This window comes from Xenopus tropicalis, chromosome 8 (genome assembly GCF_000004195.4).
Source record: "Xenopus tropicalis strain Nigerian chromosome 8, UCB_Xtro_10.0, whole genome shotgun sequence".
Classification (NCBI taxonomy): domain Eukaryota; kingdom Metazoa; phylum Chordata; class Amphibia; order Anura; family Pipidae; genus Xenopus; species Xenopus tropicalis.
The window spans coordinates 65,366,744-65,390,782 of NC_030684.2; the positions used below are offsets into that span (position 1 = coordinate 65,366,744).

General features: G+C 38.1%; 2 protein-coding genes across 7 annotated transcripts; one reads left to right on the forward strand and one right to left on the reverse strand.

Annotated features, from left to right (window-relative positions):
• Window positions 1-109: 109 nt before the first annotated feature.
• Window positions 110-4,607, reverse strand: polr1d.2 (RNA polymerase I and III subunit D, gene 2). 2 transcript variants are annotated; one of them, XM_002937049.5, is made up of 5 exons: window positions 4,378-4,497; window positions 2,604-2,701; window positions 1,679-1,755; window positions 1,134-1,216; window positions 110-326 (listed from the first exon to the last, which is right to left on the reverse strand). In XM_002937049.5, the coding sequence occupies exons 1-5, from the start codon at window positions 4,414-4,416 to the stop codon at window positions 279-281; spliced, it is 345 nt and encodes a 114-aa protein (XP_002937095.1). In that variant the 5' UTR covers window positions 4,417-4,497; the 3' UTR covers window positions 110-278. The 2 variants fall into 2 exon arrangements, with proteins under 2 accessions (XP_002937095.1, XP_017952449.1); XM_018096960.2 differs by lacking the exon at window positions 2,604-2,701 and having other exon boundaries at window positions 4,378-4,607.
• A 4,672-nt stretch (window positions 4,608-9,279) lies between these two features.
• vamp7 (vesicle associated membrane protein 7) lies at window positions 9,280-21,552 on the forward strand. 5 transcript variants are annotated; one of them, XM_031890253.1, is made up of 8 exons: window positions 9,280-9,404; window positions 12,214-12,367; window positions 14,513-14,570; window positions 15,298-15,435; window positions 17,139-17,229; window positions 18,060-18,127; window positions 18,272-18,364; window positions 18,542-20,504. In XM_031890253.1, the coding sequence occupies exons 1-8, from the start codon at window positions 9,401-9,403 to the stop codon at window positions 18,608-18,610; spliced, it is 675 nt and encodes a 224-aa protein (XP_031746113.1). In that variant the 5' UTR covers window positions 9,280-9,400; the 3' UTR covers window positions 18,611-20,504.
• The last annotated feature ends 2,487 nt before the right edge of the window (window positions 21,553-24,039 follow it).

Consider the following 24,039-nt stretch of genomic DNA (forward strand, 5'->3'; position numbering starts at 1 on the left):
ATTTGAATCCCTACAATAAATTTACATCCAGAACAATAAAATTAGATTTTGGACAGGATGCATGCCCCAAAAAGCACTGCTAAATATACTCGTCTGATACAGTCCTATGTCTATTGCACAGTATCTTTAATGTGTTTTTCTAAATGATAATTTTTAACTGAAATGAACACTGACATTTTTAAAAAACCAAATATATTTAATGTTCTAACTATATTACAAGACAATACAAAATTGTATTTCGGGATATATATATATATACACGTTCAGTTATGAGATGGTCACTCCATCGCAGCATCCTTTTGTTCTTTGTATTCTTTGATACTGGCCTGCAAAACATCAGCATAAAGCATATGTTAGGGGAACATTGCAGCAGCATTATAATTTAATTACCAAAAAAAACACACCATAATAGATAGTTGTAATATTTCTGTTATTAGCCTATACTTTGACCACAATAACCAATGAAACAGTCCTTTACCTGCTGAGCTTTCCCTCAGCACATTCTGCTGTTTATAAGTATATCATTTACAATTTCCTGCATACTATATATACAGCCAAACCTCAATTTTACATTCTCTTGGGAACCAAAAAAAATCAGTGTAAAAAAATAAGAAAATAAAAAAATCAACACAGTTTATCTGCATCGGACCACAGCAAAATGGTGTTTTTGTTCTGGGAAAATATCATGAGATTTTAAAATGAGGCTTGACTGTATCTGGCGATAGTTCCTGTTTGCCCCAAAAAGTTTTGGCCCCTGTGATACATATGATGTTTTCCTGTTAACAGTATTAGCAGGGTTCACATGTGATAAGGACTTTGCATTTCACACACATTTATTTTTAAACTTATATTCAATTTACCATTAACATAAATGTTAGGCCCACGTGGCATATTTAGATAGGTAAAATAATCCAGCCCATATAAATATGGGATTAGTCAGCACAAATCTACCATTCAAACAGGGTATTTAAAATTGCCTATTTCTGTTTATTAGGGTGGAAAGGTATTTTTAAATGTATATTATGCCATTTAGTGGTAGCACAAGCCACTTAAATTAATACTAAAGTGACACGGAAGTATCATCATGTAATCCACCTTTCCTACTGAATTAATAATGCACAGAAAACACACACCTCAAATGTATTAAGCACATGCTGGCAGACATCCACAAGCTCAGTAAGCCCTCTCCGAAATGGCTCCACTGCTGGAATCCCATCTGGAGAAAAATATCAAATATACTATTAAAGATATACAGTTATGCTGCAATTATCGAAAAGCCAATGTCCTTTCTAATAAACTGTGTTTATTAGAAAGACCATAGTGTTATTGGTAACGATATTAGAAGTTACTCAAAAGCTGCATTATCAATAAAAAATTCAATGCCAACAATATCTGTCAGAAATATATCTATTGAAATCAGGTAACACCCAATTCATCAAAACTGAATATGCTACTTATTTACAGTTGCATTAGGCCACTGACTGAGTTTAGAGAAAAAACTGGAAGTTAAAAGTGCTCACTATGGCCTAATCCTAAGCAGTCTTCAAGGAGCAAGTAGCATAATTACAACATTTCTATCACTGGAGCAAGCAAAAGGTGGTGTCTGTAGATAACTGAATAATATCACATATTAAGAAATAAAAATGTCTGCACATCAAACAAATTTAAGGACACTTACTTCGTGTCTGGATACGGAAATTAATCTTGGTTTCTGATGGATGAGTGATGCTGTAACCACAGAACTCTATGTCAGGACTGAAAAAAAGGACCAGAATTAAATCTAATGAAATATTATTCAGATTTTAAGGCCAGCCTGCCATCTAAAACAGTATGAAATTGTGGCCTATACTTAATGAAGGGTTTAACAGGTGTATGCTTGCTAGATAAACAACAGACACTATCTTCACATTAAAGTGATTTTTTTTAATACACAGGGGTGACCACTTTAGCATGGAAAACATGAATTACATAAATAACTCCTGCCCTATTGTCCCCATCTTCACACATTTGGCAGGTTCCCTCACTACACTGGGCCCCTTGTGAACTACCACTAACCAAACACATAAGTTGTGGACACCCATGTACTCATGCTACTTATCATGCTATTTATTAAGGGGATTGCTCAGCCTCCTGGCTTTCCTCTCAGTTTCTCAGACCTTAAGTCTCTTGATCATTTGCATGCAGTAGCTGGCAGCTACCATAGTCCCACTGGGAGTTGCTTACACAGACAGGTATCCTTTCAGATTTGTGCCCTGCTCACAGAGACCTTCCTAACATTTCCACTACAATTAAAAACCTTTCCACAGGACAGCCTTCCTGTGGAAAGTCTGTGCCAACATGTGATTTAGATTAGTGCATGAAGTGCAATCTGTTCCTGCCTGAACATCCCAGGTTCTAAGACTTAAAAATAAAACTCCTTGAACAGGGAAAACATTCTCTCTTTAGCAACAACTTCTCTGTAACTTGCATCTCATACTGGGGAAAAATAAAGGCAAAACATGCTTTTTCACATATTCCTTTGGTCACCCTCTAGCACAAAATATATATATTAAAAACACTTTTTTTCTGCAATTGATTTGGTAATTTTTGCAAAGCAAGCCTACTTTTTCATAACCATGTAACGAAGTGAGTTTCCAAGAGTGTGATCTTCTTCATGTAGAACAAATGTGACACAGGACTCATCATTGCCTTGAGCCTGGACCTATTAAAAAGATAATGCCAACCAGAGTATATTAAAAAAAAAAAAAGGTAGAATAGTCCAAAAAAGAAAAAACATACCAAACACTACTGCTAAAATATGATTAGATTTGTTGAGCCAATAAAAAATACAGTAACATTTGACTGGTTTCCATGGGATACTGCTCAGCTGCATATTTGCCCAGCTTTAGTAACCAAGTCTTGCTGAATTGTATAATATATAATAACAAGTAGCATAGCATCCAAATTGGCAACCTACCTAATCAAAAGCAAATGAAGGAGAGTGACTGGTCAAAGATATCCTTTCCCGCTTAGATTACTACAATCTCCTACTAACCGGCCTCCCAGACACCCACCTCTCTCCCCTGCAATTAATCTTAAACTCTGTTGCCAGGATCCTCCTGCTCTCTCCAAAGAGGGAACCTGTTCAGCCTCACTTAAAGGAACAGTAACACCAAAAAATTCAAGTGTATAAAAGAAATTCCAATATAATGTACTGCTGCCCTGCATTGGTACAACTGGTGTGTTTGCCTCAGAAACACTACTATACTTTATATAAAGAATGCAGCTGTGTAGCCATGGGGGCAGCCATTCAAAGGAGAAAAGGCACAGGCACTTAGCAGATAACAGATAAAACACTATTGTATTCTACAGAGCTTATCCGTTATCTTCTATGTAACCTGTGCCTTTTCTCCTTTTTTCCAGCTTGAATGGCTGCCCCTGGGGCTACACAGCAGCTTATTATATATAAACTATAGTAGAGTTACTGTAGCAAACACACAACCAGTGCAGGGCAACAGTACATTATATTTCATTTACTTTAAAACTCTTTAATTTTTTGGTGTTACTGTTCCTTTAAGCTCTCTAGCATGATTGCCTGTTAAGTAAAGGATAGCTTACAAAATCCTTCTGCTGACATTCAAAGCCCTTCACTCCTCTGTTCCTCACTACATTTCTTCACTTGTCTCCCTGCACGTTCCTGGTCGTCTCCTCTGCTCCTCTCAGAGCCTCCGTCTGTTTACACCATCCACACCCACTGTGCTCTCTCATCTTAAACCTTTCTATCTCGCTGCTCCTTACCTCTGGAACTCTATCCCTGAATCCCTCCGTAGGGAACACTCACCCACTCTCTTTAAGAAAAAGCTCAGCTGTTACCTTCTGGAGCACTAAGACATTATTTTGCCTATCCCTGCGCTTAAGGGCAAAGGGCCCATACCTGGTGCTCGCTTACCTTCCAATTTGTGCCTGTATGTTACCCAACCACTTAGATTGTAAGCTCTACGGGGCAGGGACCTCCTTCCTTCCTCCTTCCCACACTTAGTGGGAACTGGGTATTAATAAATACATGGGACAGCAAGTATCTTGCCTGTGATATTGTCAGTATCGCAATAAAATACATTGATAAATTAAAAAGGAACCCCGATCCTACCAACCCTATGAATGTAGGCAGTCACAGGTTTGCTGATTTTTGGGTTCCCATTCTTTTAGATCATGGGGGTTACCAATTGTTATTGCTGAGAGAGAGCAACTGCAATATGAATGAATGACAGGGAAGTCTATGAAGCTTCATAAAGAGGCCATAGCAACAAAGGCCCCATTTACACTCGAGCCTTTCACATGAATACGCACTACATTTTTAGCAACCGCATACACCTAGGCAAACACACTAGGAAGCCGTACCATTTCCAGAGCTGTCTTTCTCTCCGCCTCAGCAGCCATGCTTGTCTTCTCAATGTGGCATCTAACGAGCGTGCTACTAAGGCAGTCGCATTTGTGACATACGAGAGCGGTGGATTGTGGGAGTTGTAGTTCCCACGGGAATGTTTACGCTGAGAGTTAGGATAAATCACGTGACAACTGTCGCTGTCTGACGGGATAGTAAATGGAATTTGCATCTATGAGCAGCAGCGATTTTTTGTAATCACTACAACTAACCCCAGAAAGCTTTATGGCTGGGCGCAGAACGTAACTCTTTCATTAAATTGACGCTGGAAAAGCTTGTCTATACAATTAAAACTTTTGTGTTGTTCATAATAGAGACACATTTATACAGGTCTTTATAAATAAATAATAATAATAATAACGGTCAATATTCCTCCTGAATAAAGCTTATGTAACGTTACAACTTTAAAGAGCTAGAAACCTTGAGTATGATTCAGCTGAATTATTTTAAATTGAAATTACTCTGCCCTGTACATATATACAACTTTACTTTGAAGCACAAGTGGCATATCCCTTGCACAATTTTCAAGTTAGTACATTTTATCACAAAAACGCTTGAATACACAAACTAATTATGGAAGCAGGGATTTGTTTCTCAGAATGTCTATGAAGATTCTCATTCATCCAGGTCATGATATACAGTATCTAGTAGAATTAAGTCTAAAACAACTGGACTTTTCTGAGTTTTTCTTGAAAACGTTTCACCACTCATCCGAGTGGCTTCTTCAGTTCAAATGACTGGTAGGGAATTCCCCGGTATTTAAACTCTTGATGGTAGTAGAGTCACAGACATCCAATCACAATGGTTCCATTGAACTTGTTCAGTTAGGTGTTAGCTGAAACTGACAGGTGTAAGAAGGTATGATCCAATCACAATGGTACCAAGATTCTCATTGATGAAGGTGTTAATCCTTCAAAGTACATGACTGGAAGTGTGAAACTATGCTCATGGGACTAATTGCCGTCCCACTGGCGATTTGCATTCTTGCCGGTGGGATGGAATTGCGGGGAAATTAGTCGCCCAAGGCAACGAAGATTTGTCGTGGGGCGACTAATCTCCCCGCCTGCCACTGCCCTTAAGAGAGTTTCCCAGAAATGGCATTTCAATTAGTGTAATCTAATGGTTACCTGTTCAAAAGCAGCTAGTAGATCCACTTTATGGGCATTCCTTTAAAAGATGCTGTATACCCTGGGTATTTTTCTTGTGATCTGTGTGCCACTTATTTGTTCTGTGTCTGAGGTAAGTTTCCTATTTTTCTGGCATAGCCTGTAAAACATCTGCCAAGGCTATTTCAAATTGACTGGCAATGTAGTTGCTGATACATTTGTAATACATTCGTGTTTCATCCCTGGTCTGCCCATTTAAGACCTTATCTGCCCTAATACCCATTTCTCTGATGGTTGGTGGAGAATCTGTCTTCAGCAAGTCCACTTACACAATCAATCTGCCCATGTGTCATCACTGCGCCAACTTACATCATCACTATATCCACTTATGGCACTGACCTGACTAATGATGTCACCCATACCTAACATCTGGAGTAAGCCTTCCTGCCGGTAACTTTGATTTAAAATGTGGCAACCGCATCCCCAGGCATCCCTAAGCTACGCAGAGTGAGTGGATGAGCAGAATAACTCATGCGACCTTGATCAATATGCATAGAAGATGCCTGGGACATGGAACAAAATGGCAGCACAGAGCTCACAGGAAAGGTGGTAGGGGTAGGAGGTGTTACTGGAATCAAAGGGAAATGCCTAACAACTTGAAACCCCAATGAATATACTGTTCATTCTCATTTAACAGGATTAATCAGAAGATTGATTGAGTTAAGAATCCTTAGCAAAGGAAAAAAAATAGATTATGTATGTATTGACTGCCCAAACTTAGAATAAACAGCCCTAGGGTTATCTGAACACATGCAGTGGGAAGAACATGCATAGACAGTAAGGGTCGCTGACACTATTAGCCAAAAAGAGCTTGTGTGTTAAAGCGTGCCTAGCAGTATAAAATGGTCCTAAACCATAAATATCTCAAAAATTGTTAAAGTTCATGTAAATTGCAAATGTGCTCAGAAAGTAAGTTTACAACATTTTTTTTTAGATTCCTTAAATAAAGTTCCATCATTGTCACTCTCCCCTCCTTGCTACTGTGAAACAAATGCAACTCAATCCAGTATCTATGCCTGTTTATAGGCAATGCTCACTAGGGAAGCGGAATATGAATACAAAAGGTCACAAAAACATTGATCTTTAACGAGAAATGTTATGCTTTAAATAATAAACAAGCTCATATGATTTTCAGTAGTTCAGCTCTGCAGTTATATTATTATTGCCAAAAGCAATAACTATAATAAAGCCATGTTACTGCATTTGACAGGGGGTGCTGAGAACTGAACTTCTTGGATACAAGAAGCTACCCTAGAATACTGTGGCCTAAACAAAGGTGACCTCCAACAATAGGATGGGGAAATTTGCATTACAATTCATATGTTGTGCCCTCTTGTAAACACTGCAGTGTATTTTCAGACCAGGGGGTACTGCAGTGAAGGGCCCCATGGCAGAGGAGAGACAGAGATTAAATTTTGAGCTGGGGGGTCCTTGAGGGAGGAGGTGCTGCTAAATCACTATTGGCAGCCCTGATTTAGACATACTGTAGTATACAGGTAGTTATAGAAAGTGATGGCTAAGTAAAATTGATTATGTATTTTCATAGTTCTATCTAAGTAACTACCAGTATGAGTAAGACCTAAAATGTTACTATCAAATAAAGTGAATTATCATCAATGCACTTTAATCAAATAGTGCCATCTAGTGGTCACATGGTAAGCAATACTTGCTTAGTTTTTCCTGTGCAATATGCCGACTCCAATAAAACTGATCTCCACTGCAGATCACACATGCTGTCATGTGAAGCTGCCAAACTCAGGCACAATACACCCCACCCAGGGAAAGAAAGCAAGGTATTATATTATGTGGTGGGACTAGGGGTGTTGCTCTCCCATATTAACACAGGAATGGGAGCAGAGATAAGATTAGGGAGGACCAGTGGGCTAATATGCTCAAAGACAACCTTGCCCCAGGCTCTTTTAGGCCATTCATAGCTAGTGAATTTCACCTCCTGTACCGCTCCTATTTTGAGGCCATGATGCTGTTGCCCCCTGGGCACATGTTATTTGGCTGCTAATGTGAATTCCAGGAAGGGAAGAGAGAACATAACTTTCAGTCTTTGTTTGGTTTTACAACTTTAGCCCAGGGAGTGGGGTTAGATGTGAGACTAAGTGAATTCTGATTTGTACACTTACTCTGGGTCTTTAACTGTATATCAGCATGACTTTTTTCTTCTGTTTTGTGATACAGAGAAAACTTTGAGAAGAGTTACTGAAACTTTGAATGTGCATGTAATTGTACAACAGGGAAGCAGGCAGGGCTCCCATCAGAAATCATGGGGCCCATACAACAAAATTATCAGCCCCCCCTTGGCCTAATGGTTAAAACAGATTGAACCCTTCAATATACTCACATAAGGATGTGAAAGAAGCAGCTCAGGCCAAAATTGCATACATGCTCTTATGCTTAAATCAGAGATATTCATTTCAATTGATATTTTTTCTGCTGAGAAAAGGCTGTTCCATATCCATCCCATGTATGTAGCGACAGAAATGACTGAGACCTACCTATCACTACACACAATTGGCAGATTCTGTGCAAAAAATGCAAATACAAGAAGTATTTTTACACTGGCAGAGAAATTGCTCAGTGTGCGGTAAGACTTGCCTCGTTGTGTCTCTCCCCCTGTGGAGAGAAGCCGATGCAGGGCATTTGGGAGGTATGCATTTTTTGCATTTGCTTGAGGGGTTTCAGCCCATGAATTTGTTGCTGTTTGGCCATTGGTTAACAATTCAACTAAACTTTTTTATTTACAGAAACCTTGTTCATTCTTATGTGTAAGATGGCACAGGGCCAACTTTCCATCTCAAGTGCCCAAACAAGCCTTTTTACCTAAGACTCTAAATTTTACCTGGCCCTAAATTAAGTTTTTATCTGGCCCGTGTGCACAAAAACAGTTTCCTTTTTAGTCAGATTAGAAGAGGCTCAAATGACAGCAGGAAAAAATGTCTGGCCTCCAAAATTGGTTATTGATTGCTTTATATGTTACTCTGTATGTCCAATGTATGAAACCCACTTATTGTACAGCACTGTAGAATATGTTGGCGCTTTATAAATAAATGTTAATAATAACCATAAAAGTAGAGCCTAACAGCTGAGGATTACTGCTGGTTCCCATTAGATTCTCCTAAATTAACTCATACGTTGCCCCTAAATTGCAAAAACATATTCTCCTTGTTTTCACACTGACCAGAACTCAAAATAACCGAAAGTCTGTTTATGGGTAACCATGGATGACAGTCGGTGTGATCTAACTCCTCCATGACACCCTTTCCAGCACTGGTTTTCATTGGTGCCCTGGAACTACCTAGCGCAAAAATGACAGGGAACCAACACAAATAAAAGTCCACAGGAAACGTTTGGTCAATTTAACCCATTGTCTTTTCCTAAATTAGCCCTTCCACTGCCCCTGGCTTGAATAAAAATACTGGGGCCCTCAAACGACAAACTAAAAGATGATTTCATTATTTGACTTTGCTCTAGTTTGCATAAAAACTCCTTCCTTTTTATTAGCAATGGCCCAAGTTGAAAATTTAAGATGAAAATGTAAATCTCTTTTGAGGAAATACTGATGTCTGAAAACACGGCGGACAACCAACACGAAAACTCTCTTTTTCTATTTTTTTTTTGTGGGACTGGGAGCGGATTTATGGCCACCTCTAGCCGCTTCTCATTGTCTAATTTAATTACGGCATCTCTACTCGTCACTCCCACATGGCGGCTACGTGTGCGTCCTTGCGCTTACGTGCAGTTGTGACGTCAGGCTATTCCGTGAGATAGGAAGTGAGGCGCTTGCAGCTAACAGCTTTGCGGTATGTGTAAGTAGCGAACCGGGACTGCGGGCTGTTTAAGGAAAGTCGGGACTGTTGCGCAGTTTGTACTTACGTGGATCAGCCGCCCCCTTGCTGTCAGTGAGCTGCAGACTTCAGAAGGGAGGGGATAGCTAGGGTGCATGTTCTTACACATATACAGCTTTATGTTTTGCTCGTTTTGTCACTGACAGCAGCGGCCAGTAATCCAAGTAAGGGCAACACCGCTGAACCTACGGGTGCTGGGACTACTGTTCCCGCCTGATGTTGCTCCTGCTTTAAGAGATACTGACGCCAGAAAGTAAATCTTTTTTTTACATCTATCATAACATTGTCTTTGCAAGAACTTTATAATTTTGCCATAAAAATATTTGCCTGATGCGTTTACATTACCTGTCTGATCCCCTGTGTTCCTCTATGAGGGGGCAGCCATATTTGTCTGTTAGCATTAGAAGCTGTAACTGACAGGTTGGGAAGGGACAGTCAGGTTGGCAAAACAGTCAGGTTTAGGAACTTCAAGTAACAATTACTTACAAAACCAAACCTGTCAGCGAAAAACCGTCAACACAACCTATAGGGAACTTTTATGTATATTCATATTTTGAAATTAGTTTTTGGTGTCAGTATCACTTTAGCATACTTACCAATTTTATATTAGTCACGATGTGTGCATACCTGTTTATATATATGGCAGTGTGTGAGGTTCCATAGTGTGTAAGGGATTGATGGCAGTATGTAGGCTGAAGAATTTTGTTTTCGTGCTTGAGTCAGTGGGACCTAAGTTTTGTGAAGCCAGTTACTTGCTTAGCATTTTAATCACGCAGTTTAAATACATTTGCAATCTGGGCAATTCTATCATAAAAATGCTTCCTGCAAATTGACAAATAGCACATTTCTTTCTATTCTTCTCCTGTGCTTGTCAACCCTCAGGAGATGGCCCCACTCCTTCCATGGGAGCTGTCAGGTTCACTGGTGTGGGTTAACATCCTAATCTCCCTTCTCAGGGGCCAGTGAAATTAAAAGCCCTGCAAGCATCACATGTTCTCCTAGTTACCCTCTCAATTGCTGCTCCTAAAGAAATAAGAGCTCTTCTCAGGAAATGCCACATTGCTGTCACTCTGAAGAACCTAGGTAATATCTCTTTAAATGTTGTACTCTCTTATAATGAAAACAGAGGTTGTGTATAGGCATTTACAATGAAAAATTCAGGGCCTCGCCCATATAATGCAACACAACCTCTCTACCTTTTTCTTGGAAACCGGGGGTTGTTTCACCAAATAAACATGTTTCTCTAAGCAGACCAGCACAATTTGTTTTACAGTTAGATGTCTTAGCAAATCTGCAGAGCATTCATAAAAAAGTAAAGTTAAAAATAAATTGTTTTCATGCCCGAAAAACTTGTCATGCCACTAGCCCTGTCTCAGCTGAAACCTGTGCTGTGGATTTTAGTTAGAGTGCTGACACTTCTTATTCCAACAACAAAGCAATTGTTTGCGATGATTCTTTTCAGTGAAGGAGTTCTAGGTTTGGTCACAGTCTGTTGATGTAGTTTAAGTGGTCTCCATATGTTTGTTTCACTAGGTTCAGGAGCTATTTCAGCGACTGACCATTTATAACTACAATGTAATATGAAATAAAATCCTTAGAAAAAACAGAAGATTTTCATTGACAAATATTTGGTTAAAGCCCCCCACTTTGTGGTGCATTATTTGTTCAGTTCTTCCTGAACCTATTCTGCCAACTGGTTATCAGTAAGTAGTGCAAATGTTCTGAGGAATAGTGAGGAGTATTTGAAGTAAAATTTTCTGTATTTACCCTGTGTTTATATTATGCTAGTGAATTCAAAGCAAGCTTTGTGCTGTGTTGTGATGTATTTGATGAAAAAAAATATTTAGAAAGAGAGCTTGATCCATTGAAGTCCCAGTACTGAGCAGAAGATTATTGCATTGCACTTGTTACCTGCAAGACCCAAGCTGAAACCCAGATATAGTGCTCTAGTGACTGTAATAAAGCTAATTACAGTAACCACATCCACCCCCTTGCCTAAAAGTGGGCAGAAGCATTTTTTGGGGAAGTTGCAGCATTTTGTTTTCTAAGGCTAATTGTGTAATAACTGCTAATAGTTAAGAAATCCCATTTAAAATTTTGTTTAAGGTTGCTGCTGCCAATTGCCCCCACAATTTCTAACACAAATGCATGCAAAAATTGTGGAGCATGTATATATGAACATGCATAACATAATTCACAACATTAGATTAGAAGGTGATAGGATGCCAATACCAGCTTTGTGCTCAACAATGCCATGGTGTCCTTGCTACTTGTTAAGAGATAATAATATTACAAAATAGCTATGAGAGTGGATGAGGAATGCTTGGAACAGACAGCTTGTGTTTAGTATGTTTTTTGAATGCAGACTTTGCATGTTGGCAGAGGCTAATAATATACATATGTGCAATCATCCTTGGGTTCTCTAATGTAAATGAAGCACTAACACTCTTCCATTTAGTGTGTAAGCACTATAAGGGCTATGGCACACGGGGAGATTAGTCGCCCGCGACAAATCTCCCTTGTCACAGGCGACTAATCTCCCTGAAACGCCATCCCGCCCATGGGATGGCATACACGGCGCCACAATTTCCCGAAATCATGGAAGTTGCCTTGTTGCGGGCGACTAATCTCCCCATGTGTCACAGCCCTAAGTGTAATAGTTGGAAAAACAATTGGAGCTTTATGTTTCACATGATTTTATCGTAAGTAAATAGACTGACAAATGCTTCCTCCTAACCTATGCTAACCTGGATTATTTTTTTTGTTTCAGGTGCAAGCATGGCTATCCTATTTGCTGTTGTTGCTAGAGGAACCACCATACTTGCAAAACATGCTTGGTGCGGTGGGAACTTCTTGGAGGTGACGGAGCAGATCCTAGCAAAGATCCCATCTGAAAACAACAAACTCACTTATTCCCATGGAAGGTCTGTTGTTTAATGTTTTTATGGATTTATCAATGGGGAAATTTTATATAGAGAGTTACCAATGGGTTACCAACCGCTATGGCTAGAAATTCAGTGTTTTATATACTAAACGTACTACATGAACCTAAAGGTTCCCCATCTCTATCAGTAATGATTTCTGCCTTCATAGTTGTCACAGGAGCTCTGTATCTTGGATTCTGTTAGAATGTTCTGCAACATTCACATGCTTAGGGGTCTATTCATCAAAGTATGAGTTTGAATCCCGAATTGATTAAATACAATAATTTCTGATGAACACGAAAATGCTTACAAATAAATTATATTAGTCACGATAATATCGTTTTGGCGATCCGAACGATCATAAACAGCAGGAAAACCTTTCTGACTTTGATCCTTCTGTGCATGATTTTGGAAGCCTCCCATAGGACTCAATGGTACTCTGCAGCTCCAACCTGGCCCAAGGAAAGTCACGATACCGAAGCTTGAATGAATCCGAAACTATCGTACTCGGCGCGACAATACGATTTTGTCGCAACATTAGAAAAAGTTGCAGAAAATACACACAGTACGATCAAATACAAATATTTTGTAATTCGTATCTGTCGTACTTTAATAAATAGGCCCCTAAGTGTGATTTGAGAAGCTAAGCGTAGGGGTTGTAGCAAATGATCAAACAAAAATTAGGTTTGCCTGTCATATAAGCTGATGCTTTGGGGAGGATTAGTATATTCCCATGCTAATTGCACTTGGCTCAGAGCTGCCATGTACTAATAATTTATTATTCACTGATCAGCCTTGTATTGTGATTTATAGCCTGTATATATACAGTATATTGTTTGTTGGTCCCTAAGCTCAGGTTATTGACAGCAGCACAGAGCATGTGCAGTGAATCAGCAAAAAAGAAGATGGGGAGCTACTGGGGCATGATTGAGGCACAGATCTTCCTGCTAAAGGGTTGTGGTTGGCTTGGGCTGGTACAGAAGCCCAATATAATGTACAACTTGTCTACCCTACTTCTTTAGTTAGGCTTTAGTTCTTCTTTAAAGGAATACTGTCATGGGAAATCATATTTTTTTCAAACACATCAGTTAATTGAGCTTCTCCAGCAGAATCCTGCATTGAAATCCATTATTCAAAAACACAAACAGATTTTTTTTTTTCTCCACATGGGGCTATCCATATTCTTCATTTCCCAGGGTGCCATAGCCATGTAATCTGTGCTCTGATAATCACACTTTACTGCTGAGCTGCAAGTTGGAGTGATATTCCCCCCTTCCACCCCCCAGCAGCCGATCAGCAGAACATGGGAGTAGGAGAAACAATAGGTTACCTGAAAGCAGTTCTAATGTGAAAGCTCAGACTAAGGCACAATGCACTGAAATTGGGCCTACATACCAATATTACAACTAAAAAATACATTTGTTGGTTCAAGAATAACATTTTAAATGGTAGAGTGAATTATTTGCTATGTAAACAGTGTAATTAAGAGATGTATATAAGTATACCATAAAAATCATGATCCCACAGTTTCTTTTCAGCACTATATAATTTCCAGCTTGTAAAACAATTGTTCAAATCTTTTGTTACTGCAAGTGATATGCATGTATTTATACAAGTGACAGTGCTTAGCACTGCTGCTTACTAATGTTGAACACTCCACTACCACTCCATGAGGTAGAATCTCATTCAACTGCTATGATTTTTAGCAACAGGTGTGGCTGAAAGCACTCATGCAGGTTCTGCCAATCTGACAAATATAGAGCTAAATAGTGCACATTTTATGAGCCTAGTGGTTGAAATTATGCTTAGTAAATAAGTCTTCACATCCGTTTAAGTGTTCTATTTTTGTCATATCATGTGCATAAGTTTTATAACTTAATCTCAAGAACAATCTTGAGATACTGTATGCTTGGCAGAAGTATTGCATTTTGTAATATCTTTTTTTAACCTAATAGCATCGTTTGTCTTTAGGTTTTATTAAGTACACAGTTTGCTGCTACTTTTTAATTGGGTGTAAGCGTATTATACCTTATTTGGTTTTTCTAATTCAATCAGTCTTAAGTGCTTATTATTTGTTTGCACAATGCAAATGTTATGAAAAAAAAAGTACCAGATACTAATTTTGCTTCTGTACTTCCTTTTCAGCTATTTGTTTCATTACATTTGCCAAGACAGAATAATATACCTTTGTATAACTGATGATGTAAGTACCAGAAATGATCCTCTTGTAAGCATGTTTGATAAAGAAGAAAAAAATGTAAAAACTAAGGAAGCTTTATTAGAAAGGTCTATGTAAATACAGCCTTAAGCACTCACAGTAATGCTGCTTCTCTATCAAAAGAAACACAGGATTTTGTGTCTTTTTTTGTAAACATGTTCCAGTGTCTGACTTCCTCTCTCAGAAACATCCTCAATTCCTGTGGCCATAGTCTGCACAGTTCTCTCCTCTCCCCTCTATTGCTCTCTCCTCCTACAAGAATGCTAAGAACTCCATCCCTCCTCCCTTAGGAATGTGTGATCTGAGCTATAACTAGACTGCAGGCAGGAAGCTATTTAAAATGGCAGCTGCTATCTTAAGCAAACGGAGAAAGCTTCTAAAGCTGTTTACTCAGGTATGGTAATGGTTTCTGCAGAATAAATATATTGTTCTAGGTGGCACTAATGTGGCAAATCTTTTGGCAGTAAAATGCCAAAATGACGTTCCTTCTATTTAATTTTGTTCACATAGCCATGTTGGTTATAGCTCAGAGATTCTATGTAATATGCCTTTGCTACATCTTCATATGTCTTTTACTGTTAGGTCTATAATTGGTGTTTTACAGTTTACGATTGTAAACTTTGAAGTTTGCTTTGTCACTAGTACAGGCAGTCTGCAAATTTGCCTGAGCTACTGCTAGCTTCCCTGTTAATACATGATTCTGCTTTGACAGGACTTTGAGCGTTCCAGAGCATTTAATTTCTTGAATGAAATTAAGAAGCGGTTTCAGACAACATATGGATCAAGGGCACAGACAGCACTTCCCTATGCCATGAACAGTGAATTTTCTAGTGTGATTGCAGCACAGTTGGTAAGAAACCTCAGGAGCATTCTTGGACATTTTGTGTTACAGACATCCTTGTGCTGTTAATGGGGTATTTTATCTTAAAATGTAATTTTGGTATGTTGTATACAGTCTTATTACAAGATTGTGCCATTCATCATGTTTGGTTGTTCTGTAGTTCTTTAGTTTGCCATTTAAACTGCTGTTTGGATACTAGTGTCAGTGAATCGAGTAGTCAGGTGGGGATTTAAACAACAGAAGTTGGCCTGAATAAAATAATGTGTAATAATGCAAATCTATCCTCGTACACTGTCAATCTGCTTTTTGTTATTGGATTACTGACCCTACTAACCAGATAGATTTATATTTCAGAATACAAAGGTGAATAATTAAAATAACAGAAAATAGAATAAAGACCAATTGCAAAACAGCATGAATAACATCTGTGTACCATTTACAATGTTAACTAGACATTGAAGGTAAATTTGAAAAGCAAAGCGGCAGTACCTGGGTTTGCTTAGCTGCAAGCAAATGGCCTTTCACACAGTGCCTTATAGATATCCAGTTAATTATCTTGAGAGCATTAACTGATTATGAATAGAATCTCTCTAAGCCTGTCACATGGTAACATGTGATCTTGATTCACAACAGACACAAGTGTGTGAACATTCCTTGATCCTTGTGGTGTTTTTTTTTTTTGTAATTAGTATGTTTTCGGGACTAGACACAAAAATTGGATTGATTGATTGTCACAAAGGTGATGTGTTAGTAAGTTAATTGTATAGACACTTTGTTAAAACAAATATTTATAGCTGCTCATTTTCAGCAGAGTTAACCTGTACAGAAGGCCTTTCGGGTAATTTTTAGAATAGTTCTTTGTGTCAAGTCATGGCTAGATAGGAGACTGATCCCCTATGGATGAGGAATTCTGTAGAGTACTGGGATGGCATCCCTTATCCAGAAACTCATTTTCCAGAAAGCTCTGAAATACAGAAAGGCCATCAACCACATTTTAAACTAATAATTTAATTTTTTTTTTTAATTATTTCCTTTTTCTCTGTAATAATAAAACAGTACCTTTAATTGATCCCAACTTAGATATAATTAATCCTGGTTGGAGGCAAAACAATCCTACTTGGTTTAATTAAGGTTTATATGTTTTTTAGTAGATTTTAAGTATGGAGATGCAAATTACAAAATACTCCTTATCTTGAAAACCCCGGGTCCAGAGCATTCTGGGTAACAGGTCCCTTACCAGTACACTACAGGTAGTGAAAGTGCCTAGATTTTCAGGAAACTCTTGAGAGTATCTCTGATATCCGTTACTATCAAAATCATTAGAAATGACTGCACTACAATACATGGTGGTCCATCCATATAAGTCTTCTTGCACAGCTGAAGATGCTCTTTCTGTCTGCAAATGCTGAATATTACATTAACTTTTTCAGAGGGACTTGGGCATAATTATATTTGTACCATTCAGAAAGTTATAACAAAGTATCAAAGTTGTACAAGAAGTTTCTTATATGGCATGCTGTAGGTATTCACACTAAAGGTATTACATGTGTTTTTTGGGCAAGCATATATTAATATAATAACCAAAGTGATAAGAAGTTAGTCTGTATGGCTTTAAAGTAAACACCTATCCATTCACAGTACATATTTAGTCATGATGTGGACTACATTTTTTAACAGGGCATTTATAATACATATTTCTTATCTTTTATTAGAAATACCATTCTGAAAATAAGAGTATTGATCGTGTAGCAGAGACCCAAGCACAAGTCGATGAACTTAAAGGAATTATGGTCCGAAATATAGGTAAGTACAAACTGCAGACATGTTTGCTCTAATGTTTTTATTATTACTGTATATCCATTTTCATATAATATAGTGCTGACAGTTATTTGCAGAGATGTTACATTGTTCACATTAGTCCCTTGTCCCAGGGGATTTTACAGTCCAAGGTCCCTAGCATTCACACACTGTAATCAGTGCCAAATAACATTTCTGTCTTTTTTGGAATGTGGGAGGAAACTGGAGAAACGGAGGAATTCCACACAAGCACAGGGAAAATATGCAGACTTGTTGCAGATGATGTTCTCGCTGGATTTAAATCTAATAATACGGATAAGGGACTCAACATAAGTTGGACATAGTTCATTGCACTAATTTAATCTTGCTTAATCTATAAGCTGTTCTTTAGGAGATTGGCACAGATGCCATTTTTGAGAATTTTGCTTACATGTTTGAGGAAACAAAAAAAAAAAAACCCTGGGAGACAAATCAACATTGTTTACATTGTTATTGGGCTTTGAGGCCAGTGGCACAAGCAGGGGTTTCTGGGTCCTAAAAAATGTGGGCGTTATGATATGCTTTATACACATTTTAAAATTGCATTTCTGCCCTGTATGTTAGTGATGCACAAGTTGGCCAGGTTTGGGCTGACCAGTATGAACAGTAAATTAAAGTAATTTATTCATATAAAGGGCAATGCCACCTGGAGCACTTCAGGGCATTTTGTTGTCCCTGCAATTTCCAGCTGGGCAGGTGACAAAACACTTGGAATCTACATTTATGTTTGATCCTAAAACTGGAGCCTGAAAACTGTCACTTCTCTGACACAGATTTACCTTGCCTTTTATTTCCAGATCTGGTTGCCCAAAGAGGAGAACGGTTAGAGCTACTGATAGATAAAACAGAAAGCCTTGTTGATTCTGTAAGTATGCATTTGGTACTGTTTTTAAAATTGTTTTCTCTACTGGAATTATGTCGATTTCTTAGTCCTTTTATTCATTTTATAAAATGCTAGTGTTCAAATTATGTTGATGACTAAATTTTATTCTTTATCACTTTCTTAAAGTCTGTCACGTTCAAGACCACAAGCAGAAACTTGGCCAGAGCTATGTGCATGAAAAATTTGAAGTTGACCATCATAATTGCTATTGTAACCATAGTAAGTGCTGCTCTCCTCCTCACTTGCTGTTGCTTTTAAAGTGGTTTGGTAAATGCAACGTAATAGGGGTTTTCATTACTTTACATTGGTTGCTATGGGTTACTAGATGTGGGCAAATAGTCAAGTATTTATTATGCAAAATGTATTTATCTTTTTTTTTTTTCCCTTCTCCTATAGGTTATCATCTACATTATTGTGTCAGCAGCATGTGGGGGACTGTCATGGCCAAGCTGTGTGAATAAGTAGTGTTTTCTAGTGCATGAGGATTGTCCAAGAATGAGGAAAATAGTGCACTACTGTTTCACATGTGTAGCATCCTGTAGAAAAGAGACTTTAAAAAGAAGCCTTTTCCCTTGGACGCGATGACTTATCCTCTTCATTATTCTCTCATCCTTCCATCCCTAGTGGACTTCTACTGTATCTCTCTACGACATATACAAGGGAAAAGGAGGAGTGTGCGGCATCATCTTGTGCAGACAGTGAGTTGGAAGAGAAATTGGTGAATACAGATCGGCATTTCTTCTTTTTGTTGATTTTTTTTTTTGTCAGTACTGTGCCACTGATAATACTCATTAACTTCCATGACTTGTATCTGCAAAGAGTTTGCGTTTTTAGTCTTAACTGAAAACTTTTTTCCTTTCACTTTTAACCCTGTTCTTAGAGAAATATTCATTTTGTGGCTGGTGCCATTTGGGCATATTGCATTGGATGCTTTGGATTATGTGTGTCATTTGGCACCTTTGGTTGGTTGACCCACTGTAATATACTGTTTGCCATACCCAATTCCATGTGCCTCATTTAGACACACATTTTCCGGTAGTTCATGTTAAATTGTTAAAATGTATTAAGATTTTGTTCTCATTCCAAGAAACTGTTTTTATCGTTGTATACCCAGTAGTGGGATAGACTAATATTTCCCAGAAATGTCAAAAATCTTTAAGGCACTTCTGATCAACAGAAAGAAAACGTATTCTCATAAAATATATATATATATATATATATATATATATATATATTATGTTAATTTTTTTTTTTTGACAGGCCCTCGTTGTTAATGTTTGTATGCATTTGTGTCTGAAATGATGCCAGGCTGTGAAGCTACTTGAAAATCAAAAATTCTTTACACATGCCATTGGAAGTTAGACTTCTTTTGTTTCACTGTTGAGGGCTAAGTGTTCTTGCACCTCTGAGGGTCATTGAGAAAATATATGATCCCATCCACTGAGTTTACTGCTGACTATTAAGACCCAGCGAAATCAGGCATCAGCTGATGGCACACATGCCTTATTTCCTGCTGGCATTTTTCTACTGGCAGAGAACTGCCCAAACCTGACTGTGAAAGCCTCCACTGACAGGTTCAGACACTTTTCAGCCAGTTGCAAAAAGGCAGCAGAGTATTGACCACATGTGCCATTAGGCTAGGGCTTAATGCTTGCATTTTATTATAGCACTATTAAAAGACAAGCATGCCTAAGATAACTTGGAATGAAGCTGACATAATCCATGTTTGTTTTAGTCTTTCATATATCCTGTTGTGTTTCTATCTTAAAGTTACCAGTTTAACAAGCAGATTTGTAATGAGAGCTTATAGAAAGAACTTTACTTGATTGCTTAGCACTTTTACGACCAGTGTATAATGGGAGATTAGTGATCCTGCGTATCAAAGTTGCAAAAGGATGAGCACGAGTCGGGATGGCAAACCTTGACTTCTTTGAGTGTAATAAGCTGGAAAGCTGTACTATGTGCAATATATATATATATATATGTGTATGTGTGGCTTGCTGCATGTATTGTTTGTGTAAATGGCAAAACCACCCAGAAATATTCAAGCAAACTCAGATTCTAAAAATTCTAATTATCTGTCCACATGTATATTTCTGTGTTTATGGACCCCCTCCTTTTTTTTTTTTTTTTAAACCTAAAAATGTGTGTGTGTGTGTATGAAAGGTCACTGGATTACATTACATTTAATTACATTAAAAATCACATCATAATCTTTGTGAAATCCTGCAAATGGGACAGACATGATTTAATGTACATAGAAACAGTACTGAAATAAACAATAGCACTGTGTTTATCACTCATCTTTATGTTTTTGTCTTAAAACCAAAACAAAGTTAAAGCAATTGCAGGGATGGTATTTTGAGAAAAGTTGTGATGTCTTCATTTTTTTGTTTTTTTAATTAATCCACTATAAGTGGCTATCTGGGTGGGTTTTTTTTGATGCGGCCTTTAGTTTACCCTTTAGCAAGATATTATGGGTAGGTATGTTGATATGCTACTTCCATTTCAGCTCCTCTCATACCTAGAATTAATCTTTCCTGGTTTATTTCTGCATTTTGCAATGGCATTGGGGTGGGTGTGGTTTACGGATTCCCCTGTTACAGTGTTTGCAAGAGACACAGCAGTTTTTCTATTGCAGATAAAATACAAAAATGCCAGTTTATGTAGTAGAATTCCAGAGATAATGAAACAGTTGTAATTGCAAATCTTTCCTGCAGTCAGGTAACACACAGTTAGCTAAACACATCTACACAAATATATTATTTAAATCACTTCTCCTTTATCTTAAAGTACTGGAGCACTGCTTTTTAAACCAGTCTTTTTGTAAACAGTGAGATTTGCCAGGACACTAGTCACCTTTATTAGTATGTGCACAGTACTCTGATTACTTTACCTGCCATATATGTTGCATTGTTTGGACTTCCTTCTAGACAGTTGCACAGAGGAATAAAGACTAGTGCAGGCCTGGAAGGATAGAGACGGGATTTGCCAGTCCAGTATATGCACAACTTCTGCAGTATTTTTCAGAAGAATATAATCACTACTAACATGCGCCATTGGCTAACTGGAAACCATGGCTGCTCTTTCTGCTGCTGCCAGGAGCCTCCTGTTCTTATTTATAAGCCAATGTAATATTGTAGATGCTGTGACTTTCTCTAGCTTCTATGGAAGAAATGCCTCTCTGTCTGCTCTAAACAGTAACGCTCTTTGGGTGTTAACTCTCATTCTGGGTACTACTTTTAGGAATACGGAGTCAGAACAATTTATGACAATTTAAAGTTGGACTTTGGTTTTGGATTTCCTGGTGTGAATATTTAATTCCAAACAGCTGTGATTCTAGTCCACTTATTGTGGTGCTTGCCAATCAAATGAAGGATTGTTAATAAAGTAACCTATATACCAAACATACATTGTTGCCTTTTTCATAGATGGGTACTTTGCATAGTCCCATGAGTGGCCATCTAAGCACCTTTGCAATTTGTGATTGGGGTGAATGTAATAAGTCTTCATTGGAAATGTGAAAAAATAAATGCTTTGTGCAGACAATTTTCCCTTCGCTCAAATTCAAATTCAGTTTGGATTCAGTTTGGCCATGAGCACGGATATGGCTGAATCCAAATCCTGCCGAAAAAGCAGTCTTGGCCAAATCCTGGATTCAGTGCATCCCTAGTGTGCAGTGTATGTAATAAAACTTCTTACTAAGAATAAGTTGGTTTTTTTTGTACAGCAACTTTAGGCAGGCCTTAAATACTTAATTGCAAATATTAATTATGCACAGTGCAACAGTCTAATGAAGAATATTGCTAGTTTTTATGCTAATAGCATGCTTTCAAACTCAGCAGCTCTTTTTGAGATTATCAGTGATTCTGAAACCCACAGGTCAGGAGGGTTCGGGGTGACATTCACACAGTATTTGTGGGGTGAGGGTGGGTTTAGGTTAAGCTCTGGCTCCAGCAGCCTCTATTTATAGACACGTGTCTGCCCTGGCTCTTTTGTGACATCAAAGAGGGGCGAGTGCAGGTCTATAAATAAAGGTGTCCTGCCGGGCAGAGCGTGGGGGGCAGGCGGGTTCAGGTTGACTGTCAACCTGCACATCTCTAACTCCAGGTTAGATCCAGGCCTCTAAACTGTTGGGTAGTAGGATTGGTACTCATTTAAATTACTGTTGCATTGAAGTTTGTAAAGAGGCAACAACCAAAACTATACCCCCCAAACAATGTAGGTCTCTATATAAAATAATTAAAATATATAATAAAATTGCATGAACAGTCTCAATGTAAAACCCTGCTTCATTTAAATAATTTTCAGAATATACTTTTTTTTAGTAGTATGTGCTACTGGGTAATCCTAAATAGAAAATTGCCATTTTAAAAATAAAGAGCCGCCTCCTAAGATTATAGGATTCACAGTGCACACAAACAAGCCAAGGCACACACACATGCTAGGCTCCATCAGCCAATGAATGGACAGAGTTCTGTCTTTTGCTTCCACACTACTTCCTGTTACAGTTAGAGCTGCATTATTTCTGGTCATGTGATCTCTGAGGGAGCACACAGCCCATCACTAAATGGTGGGGCTCACGGGAAAGGATGTAAAAGGGCAATATTTACTGATATATATATCTTTAATAGATCACGTAACATGATATAAACTGTTAAAAATAAATCTGTTGGTTATGTATTCATTCTGGGGGTATAGTTTTCCTTTAAGAAAAGAGATGTGGAAGCTATGCTCCTGTTTCTCTTCTTCATGTATTGGCATCACAAATAGTTCAACTATTACAGAACAAGCTGAATATATAAACATTGTCACATTTTACATTCTTTTTTTGCCCTCATGAAAGGAGAGACTGGTCTAACCAGTCTCTCCAAGTATCTGCACCAAGTAAAAATATGCAACTTACTGTGTAGAGAAAATGATAAAAATTAGAACATTACTACCAAAGTAAGTCTAACCTAAGGCCTTCCAGTATGCACTTGAAGCAGCTGAAGTGTTAGTTTTGCAGTACAGGGTAAGGGAAAATTCTGTCCCTCGCATGTCAACAGTGAGGATCACTCTTTACTAGTTTTGCAAGTATTGTGAGTTTAAAAATCTTAAGGTTAGAAAATAGAGAATAGGAATTTTCTTGATGTTCCATTACGTAAAGAAGGTTCTGATGTGCTTGCTAACATTCCATACAAGGCAAGAGATGAACATTCTGTTAAGCAGTGAATGCCTCAGTTATTAAGCACAACAAGAATAAACACCCTAATGATAACAATGGGCACATTTTCACCAATGGATTAGTATCCATAACTCCAAAGCCAAGCTTCTATTCATCCTGCAGCTGGCCGAAAAAAAGTTGAATACTAATAGGTTGCTATGGGTTCCTACCCTGGTGTAAATTTGCCCAATATGCCTGACTGACTCAGAGGCACAACATTTATCTTACAGAAAAAACCTAAAGTTTAAACGAAAGACAAAAATTAAAACAATAAGGTTAGAATAGCTTAGCTGGACTTAATACTTAATACTAGTAAAACAACTACGCACTGGGCTTTACTCTTACGCCAGAGAAGTACTTTTATAATGACTTTATAAATAACAATGTATTTTCATTACAATTTAAAGTAGAAGTAGGTTTTTTTTTGTAGACTCCGACTCTAGGTAGCCAAAATTGCTTTGGACTCCACAGCTCTGGGTTACATAGCAGATAACTGATAAGCTCTGCAGAGTACAATGGTGTTTTTACAGAGCTTATCTGTTAATGTGTGCCTTTTCCCTTTTTTCCAGCTTCAATGGCTGCCCCCATGGCTACTCAGATTTGCTTTAGAAAATGTACTATAGTTTATATAAACAAACACATAACCTTCACTAGTGCAGGGCAACAAACATTTTTGGCATTGCTGTTC

Excerpts from the sequence above, each read along its gene's own strand:
- vamp7 (XM_031890253.1), top strand. Across the intron at positions 14,571-15,297 it reads ACCTTTGTATAACTGATGAT|GACTTTGAGCGTTCCAGAGC; the intron begins GTAAGTACCAGA and ends CTGCTTTGACAG. Across the intron at positions 18,128-18,271 it reads CAGAAAGCCTTGTTGATTCT|TCTGTCACGTTCAAGACCAC; the intron begins GTAAGTATGCAT and ends ACTTTCTTAAAG.
- polr1d.2 (XM_018096960.2), bottom strand. The coding sequence starts at position 4,592 with ATGCAAATTCCATTTACTATCCCGTCAGACAGCGACAGTTGTCACGTG. Across the intron at positions 1,756-4,377 it reads GAAAGACAGCTCTGGAAATG|TCCTGACATAGAGTTCTGTG; the intron begins GTACGGCTTCCT and ends CCTTTTTTTCAG. Across the intron at positions 327-1,133 it reads ATGTGCTTAATACATTTGAG|GCCAGTATCAAAGAATACAA; the intron begins GTGTGTGTTTTC and ends GATGTTTTGCAG.